Source organism: Neodiprion pinetum, chromosome 4 (genome assembly GCF_021155775.2).
Source record: "Neodiprion pinetum isolate iyNeoPine1 chromosome 4, iyNeoPine1.2, whole genome shotgun sequence".
NCBI lineage: Eukaryota > Metazoa > Arthropoda > Insecta > Hymenoptera > Diprionidae > Neodiprion > Neodiprion pinetum.
This window is the reverse complement of record NC_060235.2, coordinates 32,753,065-32,776,901: the sequence shown is the minus strand read 5'-3', so window position 1 is coordinate 32,776,901 and position 23,837 is coordinate 32,753,065. Positions and strand designations below refer to the sequence as shown.

Below are 23,837 nucleotides of genomic sequence, written 5' to 3'. Positions count from 1 at the left end.
TAGCGGGTAAAATTTACCTACCCTCGCAAGCGGGTCTCCAGCAGTACGCGGAGAAGCTGGTAATCCCCGGTAATACGCGAGGAAGCCAGCCTCGGCATAAGCAGGCTCCGGGAGGGCGAAAGGGGTGGAAGGAATGGGGGGTGTAAGGGTGAAAGGGGCGAGGGCTAGCGGAGGCGAGGGAAAGTCCCGATCCCAACGGGGACGGTTCGAGCAAGCATCTATTGATACATTATTTACGTGACTTCACACGGAATATGCCCGGACTTTAAAGCGTTTCTAGGCCTTCTACGCGGTAACTATAAGGAGCTTTATTTGCCGAGGTAAGACCACCGCGCACTTGCAGCCCCTTGGATAATGAGTATCACGTCGCGAACGAATTGCAGTGAACCTGGAAACGGCACTCGAGTAAACCCGCTTCCGGCTTCGATCGTTATTTGCCGATCAGCCGATTGTCAGGCTTTAAATAGCTGAAAATTACATTTAGCATTACCACAGAGTTCCTCATCGCATTTCAGAGACCGTATTCTTAAACCTGGATAATACTTTCAAAGCGACAAAGTTGCGAGAAAATGATCTTCGTATTGTCTCTAATTAATTACCAAGCTTACGTTGTAACGGCGAAAAAAATACGTTGAAAAGTGTAATTAAAAGCTGGGGGTACGACGCGTATCTGCACGAGGTGTGGAAAATTTTTTAGCATGACTTGAAAGTGTCACACAACTTCCGATAAGATGTAATACGGTTGCGGATTCGTATCACAGTAACGTGAAAAAGGATGCGAGTAGACATCCGATAATTTTCCTCGGTGTCTATAAAGAAGATAGGAAACGGAGGTGGGGGACTGTTTTCTCCTGATACATGTGGAGATCCCTTCGGACATTCGCGAAGCACGCATTCTGGCATTAGCCGCTTAATTGTCTCCACGTATGGTTAAGCTCGTGGCTCATCACTCACGATCCCCCCACTTCTCGCCGGCTTGCAGCCGCGCCAAGTACACGGTGAACTACCCCAGGAGCTTTTTCCCTTCTGTCCCTGAAACTATGCAAAACTCTGGGAATAATCTGGAGGCAAAATCCTCGCCTCGGTGGCTGTCGATGCGAAACAAGTCGAGAATGTGAATCGATGAATTTGGCAAGCCCATGAACCTCCGGCCCGCGGCGTCAGCCGCGTCGACCGCTTCATCGACAATGACGAGGTCTCGGCTCAGCCGGAATTTTCTCGGCCGATCAAATATCGGAAATACTTTGCAAAGTCTACGTGTTGCGCTAAGAGACTCACGGCGCCGGAATTCGCAAAAATTTTCCACTCCCCCCAGCTCCCATATATGAGATATTCACACGTCTCTCGAACCTCCCAGGTACTTTTCACCCCTGCTTGCAGCTTCCTGATCTCCAAACGAATTGAACCGGTTTGTATCCTGCTAAATAATAAGAGCTCCTCGGCGCGATGATGGCGATTTCTCTATCCGTCAGGTCAACGGATACAGTCAACAACCTGCAGAGTAAATTTCGAACGAACGAACGGCTCGCGACACATCGAAACTTTTCACCGCAGAGTTGTTTCACCGATTGGGTTAACGTCGAACTTTGACCGGAGCTACCCACCCCCCAGCAACATATTCCTGGTAGAGAAATGAACCGTCTCGTGGGAGGCGTTTGTCGATTGCACGGCAAGATCGCGCGAAATACTTGCTAGCATCTTTTGCAAGCATAAAATTATACGGATAACTCGCAGCGCGGACGCTACGAGCGTTTAATTAAAATCCTTACAACGCAACGCGTTACCGGTAATACGCGAGCCATATTCCTCTGGAAATAGAACGGGAACAAAAATCTTTCCAGCTGGATGCTTCGTATTCTTGGGACAATATTCATGACTTTATTACACGCTCTTGTATCGAGAAAATAGTTGTCTCTGTAAATTTGGTGAAGAGATAGAAAATTTTTGACATTTCTCAAATTTGCTACAAATTTGCATAGTTCGAATTATGTATTTATCAGGCTTGCATAACTTATACGTTGAGGTGCTGTTTCAAACGTGAATAAAGCTGTAAGCGGAAAATTTGGGAAAACTCATAAGCGAATTGAAGAAGGAAAATTCCAATAAAAAGTTTCAGGTAAAACGGAAACAAGAGTATAAGCATACTCCGAGTTTATTTATATTCTACAGACGAGAATTATCCGTCTTTGGCGTTAAGCGCGCGACTGCAGAAAGATCGCAGAAATCAGCAGTCCGTCACATGGTTCAGACTATATAATTACATCCGCCAGACGATCATTGTAATTAATTTCTAATTAGTAATTTCTGAGTCGAAGTAAATTGCGTTTGCCTGCGCACGTTAATGTATTGGTGTTATACATCCTTCGGCGAAAACGTAGACTATGTCGCGGCGGTCGACTCGTTCATCATTACCGGGGCTTTAAGCTCGATTCGGACCCGGTAGGATTTTAATAAAGACGGACCGCCATCTCCTAACACCCCGCTTGGATTTTGCGAGGTAACGATGAAAATTTATGCCGAATACTCTCCTACTGTTATTATATTCTAGTTAGGCGATAAAGCTGGCGTGGTAGGTATATATGTGACAGGGCTTTGTACATTGAGTGTTTTGGCGCGAGGCCGTAATCTCGAGCAGCCTGGTCCACTTTACTATCATCATAGACAACGATTGTTGTAAAAAAAGAGAGAAAACTCGAAGACCGACCACCTGTACACGCGGGATCGTGTTTAGGGGAAAAGCCCGTTTCCGGATTCGACGTCACGGTTTACGTCAAAACGAAAAGAATGATTATCCCGGATTGTCGGAGTTGGCAGGTATAAGGGAGGATCGAAGGAGGGCCGGAAGCTGGGCGAATTGATCCAGGAAGCGGAAGATAGAGAAAAAATATCACTGGATCGCCGGACGCGTCGAGCGTTCTATCTTGTGGAAACGCGCTTCAGGGAAAAGTAATTAGTAATATAACTCAGAGAAAACGCTGGATGACGGGAATAAGTTTACAGGGTGGAAGTTGCGATCATGTCGTGGTGTACTCTGATGGATTAGACCAATCAATGCGAATTTGATCCGCCGCCTGATTGATTGGATAAGTTTTCACGGCATACTTTGCTGGGAGTCTCTCTATACAATCTCTTCAGAACCCCTCGAAACGTTGGCTTTAATTTTCATTTTTCCATACTTCGTTACCAACATTCTGTGTTCTAACCAACTAGAATCCGATCAATTAAGACGTGTGCTCTGTAATAATTGATCGTATAAAAGGATTATTTTTCGCAGAAAAATAAAATTATCTTTGCCACTGTTTGATCGCCGAGTAAAAAATGACTAATAGAATTAAGCTAAGTTTCCAACAGTTCGAATAATATTTACAGGTTTAATCAAATGACTTTTAAAATCGTCGCAAATCAATTTCAATCTGTTCTTGCACGTATCATCTTCCATCTCCTGCATGCGATAGTGGATATACAAAAATTAGGCATACCTCGATTTTTGATAACTCGAATAAATATTGTTGATAAATATTGTTGAGGTTGATAGAGTGATAATTTTTGTTTTTACGAGTTTGTTTTATTTTCTCGACACCAGGGCGAATCGTGTAGAAATTGTTTCCACTGTGGATAGAAATGAGTGAATTTGTAGATATATAAATCCAAAATCGGATGGAGGTAAGACGCACTTTTTGAAAATGTACATATCTTGGAATGGTTTATCTTGAAATTCAAATGATACATCGTGGTGGACGCTCAATTAAAGCCCTCGTAAAATCGGATGAAAATAAAATCGATCACGCCTCCAAACGCCCGTGTTTGTGTTTATATAAATACATATATAGGTTTCGCATAAATGATCGAAATTCGGACGATGCAACGTACACCGAGGAACGGCTAACGCTGTATGCGAATTCGCCAATTTACCGTCTCGCCGATTCTCCGATGATTATATGCGGGAGCGCCCGCAAATATTCGATTACATCCGACTATTCTTCGAGTATACTGTAACCCGCCGATCGTAATGTACTCAGTCAATTAATTCCATCCCATTATAAAACCGTTTAATAACCGTGAACGTTCAATCGATCGAATTACGGATTCCGTGTATATCTGAGCCCGGCTCATCAGCCGGCTTTTCAAGCTTGAAAAATTACCCAAATTTCGCTTATCCTGCAAACGATTTTCGTTCATCGTGCGTTGTTTCGTCTCCTCTTTTATCGATCCGCGCGGTTCTATATTACGTATCGAAAATCTCTGAAAAGAGATAATCCGAATGTACAAAAATTATCAACCGAATTTTGAATATTATCCTTTCAACCCTCGTCCGCGTTGGCGGATTAACTCGGCCGACAACGTTGGATTCGGCAATCAATTAACTAATGCGCAAAGGATTGGAAACATGGATTCGGCTGCTGCAGCAGAGTATCGGTGTATTTCGGTTTCCCGTTCATAGATTGTACCACTGCCGGATGCGAGCAATGCCGAACTACGCTGCAGCGTATTTGCGGAATGAAAATAAAGCCGTACGTTATCGGGTGACATTCAACAAATATCGGAATGTGACGAAATTTCGATGGATATGAAAATGGAGGGGGCAAAGCTAGGTTTAGGATGAAAAAGGAAAAGTCGGAATGAAAATAACAAGTACGATTTATCGAAACTACCCTGCCGCGTTTACGCAACTCCAGGTGTGTGTGCTTCGGTTGAATTGTCTGGTACGAAATCTGGGCGGATCTATACATCCATATATTTTACACGTTAAAATTATAAATTATTCGGTTTATAGTTTATACCGATGGAAATATAAAATGTTTGCATGATGTATACAGGGAGCTGAAAATTACCTCAAAATTTAGCACTGTGCCGAGATATTTGAACTTCGAGTATGGGTTATATATTCAATTTTACCTCTTAGCCGAAATGAGAGTATACATATTTCGAATTTAATTCGTAATGGCTAATAACGCGAATGGCAGAATAAGCTTGAATACCATATTCGCTATGAAGACCATATCATACTCATCGATCTGTGATTTACCATTCCAGGTTTCTGGAGAGTAAAAATTTAATATCCTACCTCGGTACAGTAATTTATCGATGAAAAATTGTACATCAATTGTAAAGAATGTTTAGAAATTTCGTACTGAAAGTGAAATTAATCTGATATCAAACGTTCTGTTATGCGGTTTCCTTCATTTTTTCCTCAAAAACAGCAACCCTCCAGGGATTCTATATTTTCAATTCTCGCGTTCATTCTCACCCAGTGATTAACAACGACAACGAAGGAATGAACACGTTACGGCACCTACTTTATTTCAAATTTCCGACTTGATGTAAAAAATCGAAAATAACGCGTACAAGTCCGATAAACGTGTGCATAACGCGTGTCGATTATCCTCCGCACAGTTTAAATTATGCAACACCGCGGGAGTGAGGGAGGGTGGAGAGTCGAGGGGTGATTGAAATTTCAAACGATCAAAGCCATTAACCATTTGACGGTTTTCATTCGGAACATGACTCCCTCTCTCCCTCCCATCCTCCCACTTGTCGTGCACTCCTTAACCCCATGCTCGACACCTCCGTCCTTTATTCGTCCCCCGCCTCCGCCAACAACCGCCGTTCAACACCGTCAACCCTCCCGCCCCCCCGGAACACGAGCGGTTATTTTACTCTCCTCACTTCCGAATGGCTCCGCACTCGCCTCGCCGAGGAGGACTCGCTGATTGGGGGGCTAATCACGCGCCACTCTCCATTACATTAATTAAAACTTGGCTCTCAGCTCGGCTCAGCTCCCCGCGTCTCCTGACTGCTTTACTCCGTTCTTCACCCCGCCCTCTATCTTTCTATATCCTTACATCTCGATCTCTCTCCTTCCGTCTGTGTTTCGTCGCATCGGCCAACCAGCCAAACTCCGACCCGCTCTACTCTCTCTCTATTATACGCCGTTCTCGGAGCGAAACAGCTTGCCAAAATGTTACTCCGCGCGCGTCTTGTTTTACGGAACTATGAGGCAGACGGATCGGGGGAAAGGTTGAATGCGAGGTAAAGCCAACTACGGATTGAAACTGAAACCCCGAACCGTGGAGTATGTCGAGCACACATGCATGGCTTGTCGATACTCAGGATCCCGATTACTTACGCGTTTACATTTACGAGCTGAAAATTCATGTATGTTGACGTCAGTCAGTTACTCTTTTTAGACCAATTGGCATTTCAAATCTTTTGATACTTTTAATGTCCACCTCGTGAAATTGGTCGCTTTGCAAATATCCTGGAACTCCCGAACGTCCGTTCTTCTCTATTTTCAAACTGTCCAACATCTGAATCATTCCGAGTTTTCAAATAAGTACAAGAGTTTCAAAGACCGCGAATCGGCTGGTAAACTTTTCAGTTTTCACTCAAGATTAATTAAAATTTTACGTAAAAGTCTGAATAGTTAGTTCTTCGGGTAACATGTGATTTTGCATTATAAAAATTTCTCTCAGAACGGAAAGATCGCGCTTATCCGGAATTCAGAACACAAATTACAAAGTTTCCATAAAGGAGTCTCGGGTCGTTAAGTGGCAAAAATTGCGAGAGCTACCGAGAGGAAAAAATCGTCTCAAGTAATTGGTTAAGGTCGGGGGAATCTGTTTTAGCTGATTTAAGTTAATTGAATAAACCACTCACCGATCTGCGATGAGGAACTTGTCACCGTCGGCTTCGATACAGCGCCCTTTGCCGGTGATTGTCGTCTCGTTCACGGCGACTAATTGCAGGACGCCCGATTGAAACCATTCACCCCTCCATTGGTCGGGAAATTTGCACCCTGCGACAGACAGACAGAAATATGTTCAAAGTGTTATTACCAACAACAACGGCAGCAGCAATCGCGTATTTAAACGAATGTTTGATTCGGAGCTATTCAACGTACTTTCACCGTCGCGTGCGTGCTTATTAATTATAAAGTATATACCGCGTCATTTGGGACGAAGTGATAAAAGTTGGTAATTGGGTGTTAATGACGCGGGGACCGATATAGTTTCCCATGATTATATTTTTCTCTCTATATCTGTACAATTGATCTAGGCTGCACGGTACGTCATGAATCACATCACGTATATTTGTACGATCGATTACAAGTTTTACCCGGGGTTATTAAACGCACGGAAGGCCTGCCGCATGAATTTTATCGCAAATTAGCTGGCCGGAAGTACCGGAGGGAAAGGTATAACGACCAGGTTATTTCTTTTTTTTTCCCCGTGCCGAGATTTGTAGGCATATAATGGACGGATTGATCCATTTGAATTCGTTCTCGTTTTACTGCCTTTTTCTTTCGCCTCTCTAATATTTAACGGTTTGAAATACATCCCCGGTCGTCTACAGTGGCGGGAATATATACACGTATATACGTCGCTTCACATTCCAGACCGATGCAGGTGAGAAATTTCGACAAATAATTGACAAACAGCGGTAGTAGTACAAGCCCTAAAACTCTGTCAAAAATCGTAAAAACTTAACAGCCCCCTCCTTTTTTTTACAACCTTGATTCATTTCGCACGTTTACTCCCGCGTCGCCGTAAACGAAATCTTTATGTCCTCTCTCGTCAAAGCCTACGTCAGAGTATACGTATACGTATACACCCTGCATGCGCCCACCCACAGATACCGATATCTAAAGAGTCATGATGAAAAAGTTATTTCAAGAGAATAAATGAAACCCCCAGGTATTGCGTTCGAAGACGCGAGCAGAGGATTATTCACACTGGCGGGGGAGATTTCGCAATACGAGATTTCCTCGTGGGGATACACGCGAATTTAGGCACCGAACTTGCCCAACCGCATCTCGCGTAAACGTGGGAGAGAAATATCAGTTTTGCGAGAGAATAATTCACGGCTGTGACACATTCCGCAGCTATCTCCTAGAAGGTTGAAAGTGAAATAAATAGGGTTTCGATCGAAGTCGCGGGGTCGTATTTGTCGATTTCCCCGCGATCTGCCGGGCCGATTAAACCTCGAGGAAATAAATGCGTATCGACAAGCGCGCTGATTCGGGGTGATATACATTTTGTCCAAACGACGAATTTCACCGCCGAACGTGCTGGATTTATCAGCGATCAACGTTATCAGCTCTCTCTTACCAGCCATTGACGCTGCGGCCGATACCAATACTGTATTTCCGAGCCGTCCCTGTCAGCGACCCCCCATGACCCCAAAACACCCTCGCCCATCGAAAAACGTTACCTTGATTCGTCACCTGACGAAAGTATAAACCTGACAGATGCGCATGGAAACCACGTAAGCAATATTTTTAATTTATCGTGTAAAGGACTCTGACCAGGCACCATCAGAAATGGCTCGATATCGATATTCTCATTCTTGGAGCTTCGTGAAAAGTTACTCATCATCGCTCCCGATGTAACAATGACGACGATGCCCACCAAATTTTATTAAACGTCTCGCAACAGGATCCACGGTAATTAGTTACGTGGAGTCGTCAACGGAGAATTAAAACTCTTCCCAAATATTCACCAGCGACAATTTCCGAAGCTAAACCGACAAATACCGTGATCCAGATTTCCGCACTGAAGTGAAATTGCATCCATAGCGAATCGGCAAATGTCATATACATAATATAGTAACGTGACGACGTTGGATCTTCACGCGAAAAGGATGAGATAAAATAGCGAAACCCCGACTAGAGTTACCGTAACGACGTCGAGTTGTATGAAATTTTAATTTCTTCCCCCGAGGAGAGCCTGCAGGTGGATGGTTGGAAAATGCTCGTCAAGGTAGGCAGCTACTGCAAAATTTAGAATGAATGTTCAAGACATCAGAGAGTGCCTGTGTTATAAGAAAGCGAGATATCCGCCGGACCTCTGCTGCCGCTCCATGGATGTCGGTTGTGACAGGGAAACTACGATGTATATGAATAAAATCGCTGATTCGATTGTTCGCTTTGCGACGAGATGATTGGCTTGTAGCCGGATGCGGCAGCGACGTGACGAAAACTCTATGCAAAGCCTTGCGAAAGGAACGCAAATCAAATTAATACTTTCAGGCCTGTACTTCTCGTCTACCCGTATACGTACACGTTTCTGCGTCAGTGAAAAAAAGGACACGGGCGAGAAGTATCATGCATACGAATCATTGTAAAAGTGACACAATTCATTTTCAACCTTTTTTTTTTATCACCAGACACAAGACTTACCGTTTATCTTGAAATGTCGGTAATTCGTTTTAGGTGCGTTACTTTCGCTAGCAATGTAACGGCTCGTATTACGCCGCAGGTATTACCTGAAAAATTTTTACCCACAAAAAATAAGAAAAGAAAACAGAACCCGCAAGGGTAGGTATATAAGCTTGTACATTATTATTTATTTAGAGGTTTAGCGTGCGTAAGACGAAACGAATATTTGTTTTCATTAGGAGACCGGAAAGGATATTATAACTGCGGTATTACACGAGGGTAGGACGATGCGGTGGGTAGGGGCAGGGGGGGGGGGGGGAATATTTAATTAGCTAGAATTGAAGTTAAGTCAAAAAATGCGGTTATCATCAAAGTTTTGAAGTTTGAACAACTCCCAGGGTAGCTTTTCCGCTTGCGGGCAATATATTTTGTAATTAATTACTCTCATTTCAGTAAGTGCCGGCGAGGCTTAAGACCACCGTATAGCCTCTTTTCCGGATACCTGTGGGAAGGCCTCGGTCCTTCGCTTTCCTTTTACGCACCCCACCGTCATTGGCGGATTCATTTTAGTGTTCACGATTTAATTTAAACAACAATGATATCCGTTCCGCCGTTCCTTTCACATTCCAACCTCCTCTTCGGTGCACGTCACGAGTCAGTACAACATCATTCAAACAACAGTGGATCGCAAATTATCAGTCAGACACGTGTCGGAATGTCGGTATTTAAATTTACGTACGTACATCACGACCGGATTATCACTCACGTATTTCGAGTGTAAGCTCGGAGTTCCGGGACAAACGGAATGATAAAGTTAATTCACGGTGACCGCACTACTTCTCCGTTGGCGCTTGGAACGAGATTCTCGGCGACCACTCTTCTGGGAAAACAGTTTTACCCTTCCCAACCCCGGCTTACCCGGGTAACCGGGCTCTATTAATTGGGATTATAATAACGTATACCTCCTTTTTCCCTTTCTAATTCTCACCCCGTCTCTGTCGCATTCGATCAACGCACAGCTTCGCCGCTCTCTCGCCCTCTCGCCTCTTTTCATTTATTTATCGCAATGTTATTTTTCCGGTACGAGGGATGACGGCCCGAAGCCTCCCCGCAACCAATCAGGAAGATACTGCAACGCGATGCGGCTTAGACTTTCTCGTTCGTGCCAATTACGGACTCCCCGAGTTCTCGACGTTGGGCCTCAGGGTGCTTTTCCTCGCTCCGCCATCCGCGCAGCGCGTATATACAAGTATTTCAGAAATATTTCTGTGAAATATTGCGCTGATGTTTTATTTTCAATCTACCTATACCTACTTCTCGCATCCGTGCAACAATGCGGCAAGAGTAATTTTAGCTGTAATAAGAAAACTTTTACGACTCGTCTATTATACGTCAGCAGGGTTACGAGTTATTCAGTTTTATTTTCTATCTTTCTTTGTGTTCTTTTAATCCCATAAATGGTTTGGTTGTATCCTGAATTCTACCCCGAGGCTACTCACATTTCATAACCAGTATCCACGCGCCTATCACCGTCGTTAATTAGAGAAAAGCGTGCTCGGGTCACACAGTGAGATTAAAAATTCAACCACTACGCGGGGGAACGACGATCAATTAATTATCGGCATTTGACAGAGAGGAGGAGTCCTCTCGTGAGAGTTCAAAGTGGTCTTTCAATCGTGTATTCATTGAAATCCTCTCATATCTAGGTTTGTATACAAGGATACCGCTACCCAAGGGTCAAGGATGCTGACAGTAGATTCGAGCAAACTAATTTAAAGGTGTAGGTACATACCTACTCGGTATTTCACTCTGCCTTTCTATTTACTTGTGCAAGTTCCTCGCACCACAGGCTTCGTATTTTCCGCGACGATTTCACCCTTCAGAGAGTCCATATTTCTGTTGCAAACGCGATAGAGGAATATTCAGCAACGAGGTACCGCGGCAATTGTCCAACTGACTCTGAGAGCTTGTAGTCAAGAGTTTAAAAACTAGCTCAGCCCGGGAGACTGTCGAAAAACAGAAATGAAACTGTCTGGAGCAGATGATTTGCCGACTAGGGAATATACGTCGAAGAATTGAGAAACTGAAGAAAGTATAAAAAATATCAGATGCACCATTTGATCTTCAGACATTGACGAACCGGCAGACGGGCGAAAAATTTCAACCCCTGTTGTAATTAATTCCTGTTTAATTCACCACTGGGAAAAACAACGTTTGAATGTGCTCTTTTTCCCCGGGGAACCTACACGGACGGCGTGTGCACGAGAAGCACAGGGCGAAAGAATGTTAAAATTAATGGGCACTCGTTCGGCGCGGCAAACGAAGGCACAAAAATGTAGTCAATGACCGAGGCTGATGTAACCCGTCACGTCGGCTCGTCCTGAGTATTAGGTACACGAAAGTATCAATTTAACCGTGCCTGGGTATGAGAATCAGTTGTACACGTACGCAGATATACCTAGTGCAAAAAAGATGGAAACACTCCATCATATTTAACTCAGGATAGCCAATCACCCTGTCACTACCCGGTGATAAATTATTTTAATCAAGATATTACGGCTCAATCGACCCTTACTCTCTCTCTCTCTCTCTCTCTTTCTCTTTCTGTTTTCATTCTTTTTTATTCCCTCATAACTCGAGCAGGAAGAGACTCACTGATACTCGTCGACGCTCGTTCGAAATTTAAATTTGTACCCGAGACTCGAAATCAATCCGAATCTCGCGTGTAACCGGAATATGATACAAATCGTGCATAATTACCGTCAAGAATCACGGGGTGATGTGAAAACCTACTCGACGATGACGAGCGTCTGGATAATTGATCTTGGATGAATTGAATTCTTTGTTCAACGAAGCTTGCGACTCCGTTTCACGAGGCATACGTGAAGGGAAATCGGGACACGTATTTTGGAATTGAAATCCGTTCGGTACCATTACGTGTTTTGTTGAGGGTGATTCCTTCCTTCCCTCACGATTCGTAAAAAAAAAGCACGCCTCGAGGGTTGGATGCCGGAGGCGTTTTGTAACGGAATTATCCGGCTGACAGGGTTGAACGGAGGCATGTAAGGCGTTGTATCGTGTGGTATATCACGTGTATATTATGTATAAAATATATAGCCGAAAGAGCACGGGATCCGTATAAGCTTGGGCGACCCATCTGTCAACGGCGTTTTGAAAGACGTTACAAGCCGCGTCTGAGGCGTTCGAAGGGTTGCGTCGCATCTCTCGACGGGGTGGATTGCGCGTCGGTATTTAATCCGTCTATGTATCAACCGAATAATTTCCAGTCGAAACTCAGCGTTTCGGTACCTCGACGACCGACGGCCGAAACCGTGAATTTAATCACGAGCAATACATACCTGTACGCTCGCACGCCGGCAGCCTCGGTAATTACAAAGCCTGGGGTACGAAAAGACTTGTAGAGCGAACAAACGAACAAACGAACGAACACGCTGTTCGCCCCTGAGTTTCCGAACAGTCGACCGGCGCAATGCCAGAGGGTCTGTCGGGGGAAAAAGAGAAACAAAGCGGGAGAGACACGATGTGGTTCTTTTTTTTTCCATAGTCTACCGACTGAAGCTTTTCACTTTCAACTCCGCTTTTTCTCTAGTTTTCTTTTCCTATTTTACCCTCGTCTCGGAAGGGCCTTGCAACTCGACGGGACTCCGACGTTATGATTAAACAATATCCTTTTACCCCGGTAGATGAACCGGCTCGGACCTGGAAGTAAACGTATTCTGCACTTCAAAGTAGCCATTGTGGCGGTTGGGAAATCGTGCGAATCCGATTGTTTGAAATCCAATTTATTTAATTAAATGGAACAAACGCGTTGCGGTATTCGATCGGCCGGTAGACCGGCTTTTATAACTCGGTTCAACTCTGGACCGTGTGCAATACCTCGTACGGATGAACTCTTTTCCATTAGGCTGGGTTCCGTTGGCTGCCTACGTCTGCAGTTGATGGATATTAAGGGAGAACGGAAAGATACACCTCAAAGTGCGAAGAGTCTACGTTCATCTCGTCGAGTACAAGGTAGGTATGTTAAATCTGATGAAATTGGATCGTATACTGCGTGTTTCGGACGGAGTGAACGTCGAATGTATCATGACGCTGAGTTTCAGACACTGCAAAACTATACCGCCTGCAGCAGCCGACAAGTTCTTTGCCGACAAGTTCGCAGCCTCCTCCTCTTTGTCCCGATTTTATTCGAGCCCATCTCGTCCTTCTCTCCGGACGAAGCGGTGAATTTATCGATAACATCGTACCGACACCGATAACTCAACTCGGACAAGGAGGAAGGGTAGGTTATCCTCTCGGGAAACGGCGAAACCCCGCCCCTCGCGTCTCTGCCGGAGTGAGAACATATCCGGTCTTAATTGCGCACTGACACGGATCGTGACGGTGTATATCGTCAGCGATCCGCAGGCATGCCAAACTCCTCAAATTAGCATTCTACTTTGAGCGACGCGTTGTAATTGCGGTCAGATACTTGACCAAGCAGGATCAGCGATGAAATACGATTCTACGAACCCTACAATTATTCATCAACACGCCAACCGACCACCGATGTTTCTAGACAATGACGCGAAAGGATGGAAATGGCGTGATAATAAACGCGGTGTTGCGGGAGGAGAGCGAAGAAATCGGGCGTGCAGGGGAGACTGTAAGATGAATTGAGTATATCTCCGGAGCAGTATAGCAAGTTTCCCTCTTTTGCCAATCTCCGCATCCCCCTGCCGCGAACAATTCCATTCGACTCGTCGGAAATTAAATATACAGACGGTAAGATCCAGCAAGTGTAAGGCAAGTGCGTGGAGGCGATGCGGCGGAGCGTTTATCTTTATCTTCTCCAGACGTTCGCTCGCTTTCTCTCGCCCCTTTCGTTCGCCTACCCCCTCACCCCGCGACTACATACGCCGACGTATACACCGTGCACCGATCGTTTCGGGGTTGAATAAATATGGAAACCCTTTCCAGAAAGTGGCGTGTCTTTTCCTTTCATTATCTGTGCATATATTTTTATCTCAACGCTGATAACGTCAGTCAAAAATCCGCGTTAAATTGATATTTGGAGAGGCATGCGAGGGGCGCGTCACTTTTTCGCCAATCCAGTCCCCCGTATTTCCTTGTTCATCTTTCTTTTTCAACATTTTCCCATCCCGCTGCAGGCTCGCCGCTCGCGATTGAAAAAATCGTAACGGTAGAAGTGCAGCAAAAATACGCGCGGGGCTTTTGACTTCCGGTTCACCCTCTATGCTCGCTTATAACGCCTGGCAGCTGCCGCTCCCGGTTTTCCGCGGTGGAATTCCCCCAGAATCTTCTGCTTTACGTGTGTCCTTTGACTCGCGGAACGGGATACTTCCCGCTGCTACCGCACTCAATTTTTCCATCCGGAAAGGGAAACGGGCATCTTAACTCAACCCGAACCATCTCAACTCGACTCAACTCGACTCAATTCGATCCTTGAAGTGATCCGAGGTTTTCTTGCGAATCTCGAATGATAAATTGCGTTTTCCAGTGAAACGCCCGCTCCCCGCTCGTAGCTACGTCTCCTCCTCTCTGCAGCAGCAGTCGATCGTGTCTGATGTCACGCCGCCGCACATCGCGAAATAAGCGTAACGCGCATCGCTTGCGAATAGAATGTGCAGGTATTGAAAATACACATCTGGCTTATTTCCGTAATAGCTATACGTAGGTACTCTGGATCGTGAAGACACTTTGGCAGGTCGTAAAGTGCACAAATTCCATCCAGCTTCCTTGCAGCATTTTCCCGTTTGGAATAAAGAAACCCTGAAACTCACCGTCATAACCACCGGAAAGGCAACTTTTCCATTTTTTGTTTACAACGATTTCAAACAACTAGGTATCCACCCTTAAGAAATTCCGGGAGTAATTACCCTTCGCAGAATTCACCCACCCAATTTGTTTCACATCAAACCAAATAAAGTCATTGTTCAAGAGACTCTCCGATGCGCAATCTAAACTTGATCGCCGAAGTATACCTCGTTTGGATTAGATTTTCTGAAAACCGGAAGCGCAGATCGAGAATTCCTATTCCCAGATTCGCTTTCAGCATGGAAATATAATCGTTCTCATCGAACAATGGAGTAAATCACGTTCTTTCGGCACTTTCATGGCCCGCTTCATTCCCGGTTTAGCCGGACATGGTGTGATAGAAATTTGTCGACATGTCGGAGACCCGGGGGGCGATAAGACTGTAAGGCGGGGTGTGAAACGAGTACAGAGCCAAGAGTAAGCTAGCCGGAGCGGCATGGCGACCAAGCGAGCTTCGACAAAGTATAAGGTTAAACGTTATTGAACCAGGCGGTCGGATTTCGCGGGCCGCTTCCACGCTGGCCTATCGTTGTAAGCTCCCCATTGTATCCACAGGGGATTCCGGCATTGTTCCTCGTGCGATCTTAGTTAGCTTTTGTCGGGTGATGTCGACGGGGTCACCCGAAACTTTTCAAACGTCAAGCTTGAGCCTCACCGTCGGCATTCGTTACAAAGTTCCGGTACGTTGGGAAGAAGTGGCGGTACTTCAGCATTCTCTGAAGTAGATTTTGGAAAAGGGAAAGGACGTTGAAGAACTTTCCCCGATCTCGGATGAATTCACGTATACCTGGCATCACCCTGCAAGTGCATAATATTTCGTGAAATTAGCTTATATACGGTCGAACGCAAACAAGGGATCTTTTTTTCGGGTTGTATAGGATGTGCTGTTTAATTGTACAATGCAGGGGACTCGACGAGGTTTGATTCAATGCGTGCTCTGTGCACGATACTTGAGAATTACTAAAAAAAAAAGGAGAATTTAAAAGTTCGCGGGTGTCTGACAATTAGAAATACGCACCTTCTCGGAGTGAAATTGGTTAATTTTATAGCGGACGTCCGACATCGCGGCGTCTCCGCGGGAGAACGTCTCAACGGGAGTAAACACTACAAGTTTCATTAAATCGAGTATATTAGCACGTCGGCATCGACGCCCGGCGCCCCGGCGCGGGAAAGCAAGGGTTATAAATAACAATAAGGGTTTAGGGCAAACACAAACATCGTAAACTGTGCAAACATGCGGGGGGTACGGGGAGGGTGTGGGTCGGATCGCAAAGTGGGAAAAGGTGGGCGGATGACGAAGGAAACGCAGGGAGAGGGATAGGGATGGTGAAGGGAAGGGTGAGGAGGAGGAGGAGGAGGAGGGGGATGAGGGAGGGAAGAGAGCGAAAGAGAGTACAAGGCGTGCCTGGGCACAGTCTGCGGGGATTCCGACTTACAATCAGGGTCAGTGCTCTCCTGCTCGAAACGTGGCGAAGCCTCGATAGATGAGGGCCTCCCGCGTGTTTCCGTAAATTGCTATAGTTGGAGCGGCTTATCATTTTACAGCCATCCCTTATACCCGCCGCCTGCGCCGCGGGCTCCCGCAAATATTTGACGATCTTCGTTTCGATTCACGTTTCGCAATCTCGTTGAGTAGATTTATCGATGAATTTGTTTCGACACAGAGCAAACCCGAAGGGGAAGTGGGTCGGCGTATAAAGCACAAGTGCACCCACACTGCTGCCTCGAGTTCCTCCGCGAATCGTTTCAATATTTCCCTGGAGGTAAACCAGCTTTCCTTTCGAAACAAACGTACGAATCGATCATCATACGTATGGCGTTTTCCGCAAAATTCTTGGAGAATAATACGTGACAGTGCGGGGTGAGAAATTCGATTGAAAACATCTCGTATTCGTTACATAACGTATAAGATGTACTTGGACGTGTGATGGAGAAACTATTTTCGAGAATTGACTACGCTGCAGTCGCTTTTATTGAATACCAAGCGTGGTCTGCATCATATAGCACAGGGATGGCCAGTCGGTCGATCGTGGCTATTAGGCCGGACGATCGCGACAAGGCAAGGAAAAATACAAGACTGTCAAAAAATATTTCATTCAATTCTGCACGGAACGAAAGAAATTTTTTCACCTAGAAAATAGATTTTGCTGGAGTCAATTCACGTTAATTCCTTACTTGTTTCAAATACGACAACTTGAAATAAACAATTGATTATAAATGATATCATTTGATGAAAGATTTTTGTAACAACAAATTTCACTATTTGCTTGAAAAATTGAACTCTTGACTGAACAAAACGTGAATAAGAACAAGCTTTATTAGTTTTGACAGAACAATTTCATGTTTTTGAAATAAATCGATAAGGTGCGTTCAACTAAACTTTTTTGTCATTTCAATCACACATTTTCTTGATACAAAATTCACATTATCGCAAGGAACTCACGCCGTATTATCTTGAATAAATTGATAGTCAGCGTGATCATTCAAAGGCTTGATTCAATTCTATATTACGTTGTCACAATTATTTCATCCGACAAATGTATTTTGTTGAATTAGGTAGGTATTGTGTTCGCCGGATTTGACTAAAGCATTTCGTTGAATCAAACGAATATCGCTTGACTCAAATAATCCTTTCCCTCCGTGTGTGGTAAACATTTGCGATTGGTAGATCGCACTGAATCTGGACAGTAAACAGTAGATCTCGGGTCTGATGAAATTGGCCATCCCTGATACAGCAGATGGCGGAATGATTTATGCTTTGATTAACAAGTTCCTGAAATAGTTGCACAGATCGATTTGTTTAATCGATTGGACGGGCATTACTTATTCTCAATTACCATCAATTTGTATCAAACGTACGCTGGAAATTGGTGATTTAAACATTTGACAACTGTTTAAATGCAATGGGAATCCTGAGCAAGCTTGCAGTAATCCAGCTGCTACCCTTTGCCCTCAAATCGAATAGAATCATAAACCGGAGACTAATTTGCAATTACCTCGATTGCTGTAATTAAGTAAGCCGAAATTCCCGAAATAGCGGCGACGATATCAGATCCGTGTATCTATTACGTCTATTCGTCAATGGATGAGCGAATTTCGGTTGACTATACGATCGATATTCGGAAAGACCTCTACACTCATCCGGCATATCCTTACTGTGAAATGTGAATGATACAAGAGCACGGATCCGTGAAATTGATAGCATATTATAAAATCGTCTCGAAGACGTTCCGTCCCTCAGGAAAAACGAGACGAAGTTAGACGCCTGCAGACTAAAAATGACAGCGTTCGATGAGCACGACGCGTCTGCACTCAGCTGAATCCATCCTGCGCGTCCGCTGAGCGAAGGAATTTTTAATTTCCGGTAAAGCGTGCATTTCAAAGAGTTTATCCGTAAATCGCAGTCGCGAGATACGTATTCGACGTCAGTGATTTTTTCCGAAAAACGACATACGATTCTAACCACCGGTGCAACGGCTCAGGTATACGTATACATAATTACCGCAGGCAAAGCAAAGAGGTAGATTAACCCTTGCGGCAATTTTACGAGGTGTGGAAGAAGGATAACGAGATGAGAAGTAAACAAATTGCGCTTTTTAATTGGTCGTTACCGCTGCACGGTTCTGTCTTACGAGCGATAAACTGAGCGCTGGCAAGTATCACCGGGAATTAAAAAGGAACTTGACAATACCAGACCGCGGGACAAAGCGGGAATGAAAAGGCGAAACGAGGGCGAAAAAGATCGCGAAAAGAATCGTGCCAGAAACAGAATAAAGGACAAGCTATGATAGGGGGTGAAGAGGATTGCAATGGGGAGACACGGCATGGCCGAGCTGGTTGAATGGAACTTTATACGGGTGCTTCGATCAAGGGTGCATTTAGCCGTTAATCTCCCAAATCGGTCAAGTCAGAGCGTCACTTTTGCCAACGCCACGCGGCGGTCAAACCAACGTATCGCTGTCGTCCGGGTGACGTCGAACCTCGAAGGGGTCGTTGGCAGGTATTTTTCTTTTCGCCGGCTCGCCCCTGAGTCGGACTTTCATCCGTTCGACCATAGAGGAGCGAATTTTAATTTCAATTTTATTTCTACATAAATTTCCGAGCCGTCTGCACCGCTCGCTGCCCCCGGCATCGTTCGTTGGAATTTTCACTTTTTTCGATGCGCTGAAAGAGCCGAACAATTCGTGGGAAACAATGCGAACTCTCCGGCACAATATGCATATGTATATACATCGACATGCCTCGAATATTTATTCATACACACGTTCACGCTTGACTAATGTGTATTACATGTCCGTTGCTGGCTCGCGTATATACGCTTTGCATCCACGTGTATATATACGGGATACGGTTACCGCATCGATGCCGATATCGGAAAGTAGAAACAAACAGAAGCCGACATCAAGCCGTGTAATCACACCGGAAGGTCAGCTTGTCACGAATCAACCCCACGTTTCGATTTTCCCCTCACTCGTTGACGAGGAAAAAATATCGAGTCAAATAGTTCGTCCTTTTTCTTTCACCTACAATGAGAAAAGTTTTTCAAAAAGGTATGTTCTAGTTCGTAGAATCGAACGTCTGCTGGCGCAAAAATTCGATATTTTAACCGATATTGCAATTAGTTTTTACCAACATATTTGAATATGTTACGCGTCAAAGAAAAGATGATACATATCAATACGTATAAATATACTGCGAATAAAAACGCTGAATTTATATTTTTTTGTGACGCGGTATCAAAGTTAGAAACGTTGAGTTCCTCCGAGATGATTTAACATACCGTGAAAATATTTCGGATCGCGGTAGACGATAACACACCTGAGCAGTATACCGGGGCGGCCATAACATTTTTATCGACGCGGCTTCGTCCGCATCAAATTTTGGCAAACGGCTTTATGATGATATACAGGGTGTTACGGTGCAATAAGTATACACTGGAAGTTTTATGTGCGAAAACGTTCCTGAAGGCACCTCGATAAATCATGCATTTATTCGGCAGTTTCAATTCACGACACCACTTGAACAATTTAAACGTAAGAATTTATGGTCTCTGGGATATGCCTATACCATTTACACACACGCACGTGCGCACGTATAAATAGTAATCTAACGATTTATCGAAAGTTTCACTCACGGGGTGGAAGAAACATTCGCTGGTACTGACGCGGTTGCGAATTGTCCGACAGTGTGAAACTTTTCGATCGATTTATACCGCGCCTACTTTCAATAATCTTCGCCTCGCAATCAGTCCCAACGCAACGAGGAACATCCATGTACGAGACTGATAACCCGGGATGGCGATAACGCCTCGTGAACGCGCAATCCATTCTCTGTCTTCAGCGTACCGTGATCCCCCGAATGAGTGACGAGCCGAGAAGGTATACGTGTACTATAAAGTCGCGATCGAAGCATTCCGATTAAAACAAATGTAGCCCCGCCCTTCGCGGGGGCAAAGTTTGTACTTTATTGTTTCGCTGGGAAATAAAATGGGGAAACAAAAGGAAAAGCTCGCTACGATTTGTTCGACGTCGATCACCGATATACGTGGTAGCGGGTCGATCGGTCCTTCGGGGGATTGAACAACGGAGGCTAGTTTGAAATTCGAAATTACGCCGGTGTTTCACATTCCGCCGGCCTTACAAGCGAGACTATATCGGAGATTGGTAGTACCTGTACGGTAATTAGAGTTTGCTTCTGCAATTATTTCACCTGTTGTCGTTCGTCGTACAAACGAGGGCGACGGCGCGCTTCGAATCACGTCGCGGTTTTAAGTGAAAACTTTACAATTGAGAAGAGAAACAAGGACAGCGATGTAAAAAGATCAAAAACCACAATCTCACGCGCATCTGCGATTCGCTCAATTGCCTGTCATACGCCGTTTGTACGAAACGAAGGGTGCGAATGAAGGGGACTTATTCACGAACTTCTCGTTTTCTCCGTGAAGGAACGAAGAGACAATACGTCAAGAGTTCAGTGCTAATTAGACTCAAGTTATAAACGATGAATTCGTTATATGCGGTAATGCTGTTAGCTTGTTGCCTGGTTGGAGAGTGTTGGAAAGAGCTGGAGGAGAGCTGCCGCCATTCGTTGACTGTAGCCTTTCAGGATATAAGGCATCCCTTATACGCTCCTTCGGGAGGTAACCTCTCCGCCCATCGGTTTCTCAGCTCTGAATAACAGAACTAAGAGGAGAATTAAATTTATTCTATTTGTTCGTTCGAAGAAGTAAATTAGCCCCAGCAAAGATGAGACTTTTCAAAGTTATCATCTACGAACGGGAGTTAAGACTGAACTAAGAGCGTATTATATATTATACATATATCTTGAATCTGCAAGCCTCCGAATAAAAGCCTCGGGTCTCTCTCTAGGTTTCGTTACTACTTCTCATTCGCATTTTCATTACTATCGTACGAATATCCGACACGTCGCGAAATACGCTGGACTTTATCACCTCCAGAGATCTTGATTGAGCTCTTTGACGAAAATTAACTAGCTTCTTAGCGATTACGTGCCCTTCGACAAGTAAACGAAGTTAGGTCATCGTTGAAATTCATGCACGCTGATACAGGATTCTCGGGCTTGTGGTGGCCGCTGAGAGCTGCACCGAGGCAGTATAACAAGCGGTCAGAAGTTGAGCTACAATCCTAGACTGTATCGGAGGTGGTGAAATACTAAGTGCAACGCGACCCTTGAAGTCGAACCGAGGTAAACGGGAATGTATATGAGCTAGACGACAGCTGGAATTAGATATTTAAATTTTAGATGCCGTTGGACTTAAACTGCGTGGCAACATGGCTTCTCATTGAAGTATGAAGATATGCAATTTCTTATGTAGATACAAAAATCCCAGTCTGACCCCGACGTCTCTGAGATAAATATTTTGCCCGTTGTTCATTCCGGATGAAGCAGTTAACGTACAAAGGCTGTTGAAATATGAAGAGATTAAAAAACCTGCCACACCAATGGCCGACGTTTTTGCATTGCGCATTTACTCGAAGCTTGGAACCGAGCGAAAAGTATTTTCGATTCGTTCTTCCACGCGATGGAATAAATTATGATTCGTCTTTACGTGAGTGGATAAGCGGACTGCACGTACATCAAACCGACACGTTTGGCAAAAGCTTCAGGCGAGTGTCCCACGTCTCTGGCAGCAATGGTTCCATCACTTTTCGATATGTATTTTTAGATCGAAGACTTATGCTTTGCCGCGTAACAACCCGTACCAGCTCTCCATGCGTGCTCACGTGACATTGTACATTCGTAATTAGGAACGTAATACATCGGATGGTAGATCGTACGTACCGTTTATGGCCACCACAACCCTATACATCCTGGCACGAATCGTTTTTCAAACTAACAGCTGACGACAGGTGAGATGACAAGTCTTTGGTTTCCAATCACGCGAGCGTTCGACCCAATCTTCGATTCTCTGTTTTCTCATCATCTTGCAGATAATGCGTGCACCGTCAGAAAAAGGCGATGTGGAATTCTATAGACCGTATTTCTGTGTCAATCTAACATTATCTGATCTCAAATTTTCGAATCGGCGACGACAATTCTACCATAGTAGCTCAGACCGAGCGATTTTGGTCAATTTTGACAGTGTGCAACTTTAGAAAGACGTTCAGAGAAACATTCAAAGGGGCGAATCAAACAGTCTCGGTTTCAACTCGATAACTTAACTGTACTTCACCGTTCAGCGAGCTTTATCGTCGGAAACAATTGCAACATAGCTGGCATACCGAAATGTCAATAAAATATTGTAATTACGACGGACTTTGCCAACCCCACCGACTCCGGCATCCGTCCGTTTCTCCGCCCACCCGACCATCTATCCATCCATCCATCCATCCATCTCTCATTCGTTCCCTTATACCTGGAATTACGCGCTCGTATTTCTGTAATTGTTTTCTTAAGCCCTCTCGCCGTTGCTCACTCGCCCCCGAAATGAGGCGGGAAGAGTTCCCGAGCTGATGTATTTTTGTTCAGCGATATTTCAATTTCGCGTATCGCGTTTGGATGGTTTAAGTTCTCGAGGAAAAATGTAATGGAATAAAGATGACAGTAAACACCGGCTCTCGGTAGGCTTTACAACCGCTGGTATAACACATAACCAGGCCAATAACGTCATTATCATACACGGTAATTTTGGAACTGGTTATTTTCTTTGGTTAATCAAAAATTTGCAGACATTTGCCACTCGACGTCACATCTTTCGACAACGAACGTGCGGAGGAACGAATTTATTCAACATTTTTTAACCATTTGTCCGCATAAATGAATTTTGAGAGGTTTTACGAATGTACAATGGCACGTGGGAGACTCGGCAGGATAACTCGAATATGAATCTATACAATTTCAATATTCGAAATCTGAAAGAAACGTAAATGAACTCAGAGTAAGAAGAAACGAATGAAAAATCACTCGAAACATATCGTGAGTCGTTCAATATTTTACTCGTTCGCTAACACTTAAACAAAATGATACGATGTCCGATAAAATATTTACCAAAAAACTCTTAAGTTAATTATACGTAAGAATCGCGCGATTTTCTGAATAATGAATGGTCTCATTAACTTTTCATGGTCTCAGAATCAATTACAGTTGAGAAGTCGGAATTGTGGTTTAATGGTCTATTTCCACCATGCAACGATGATAAACGAAAGTATGTGTCGATAAGGGTTCTTTAGTGTACGGCTGCCGGTGACGTTGCAATTTGCAAGCTAGATTGCTGTGACGAGTCGTGATTATATGGTGTAGTTGATCAGGTCATGTTGATCGCAAAATATGCAAAGGTTAATTCAAAGTTCTTTTTTTGGACTTTTTTACATCGGGTGAACAATAA

General features: G+C 44.4%; 1 protein-coding gene across 1 annotated transcript in view; it reads right to left on the bottom strand.

Moving 5' to 3' along the window:
• The window catches only part of LOC124217579 (uncharacterized), a 120,660-nt gene that overhangs the window by 29,811 nt on the left and 67,012 nt on the right, over window positions 1-23,837 (bottom strand). The window contains exon 3 of the mRNA XM_046623420.1: window positions 6,658-6,796. Coding sequence (XP_046479376.1) covers window positions 6,658-6,796 — 139 coding nt within the window. The remainder of the gene's footprint in view (window positions 1-6,657; window positions 6,797-23,837) is intronic.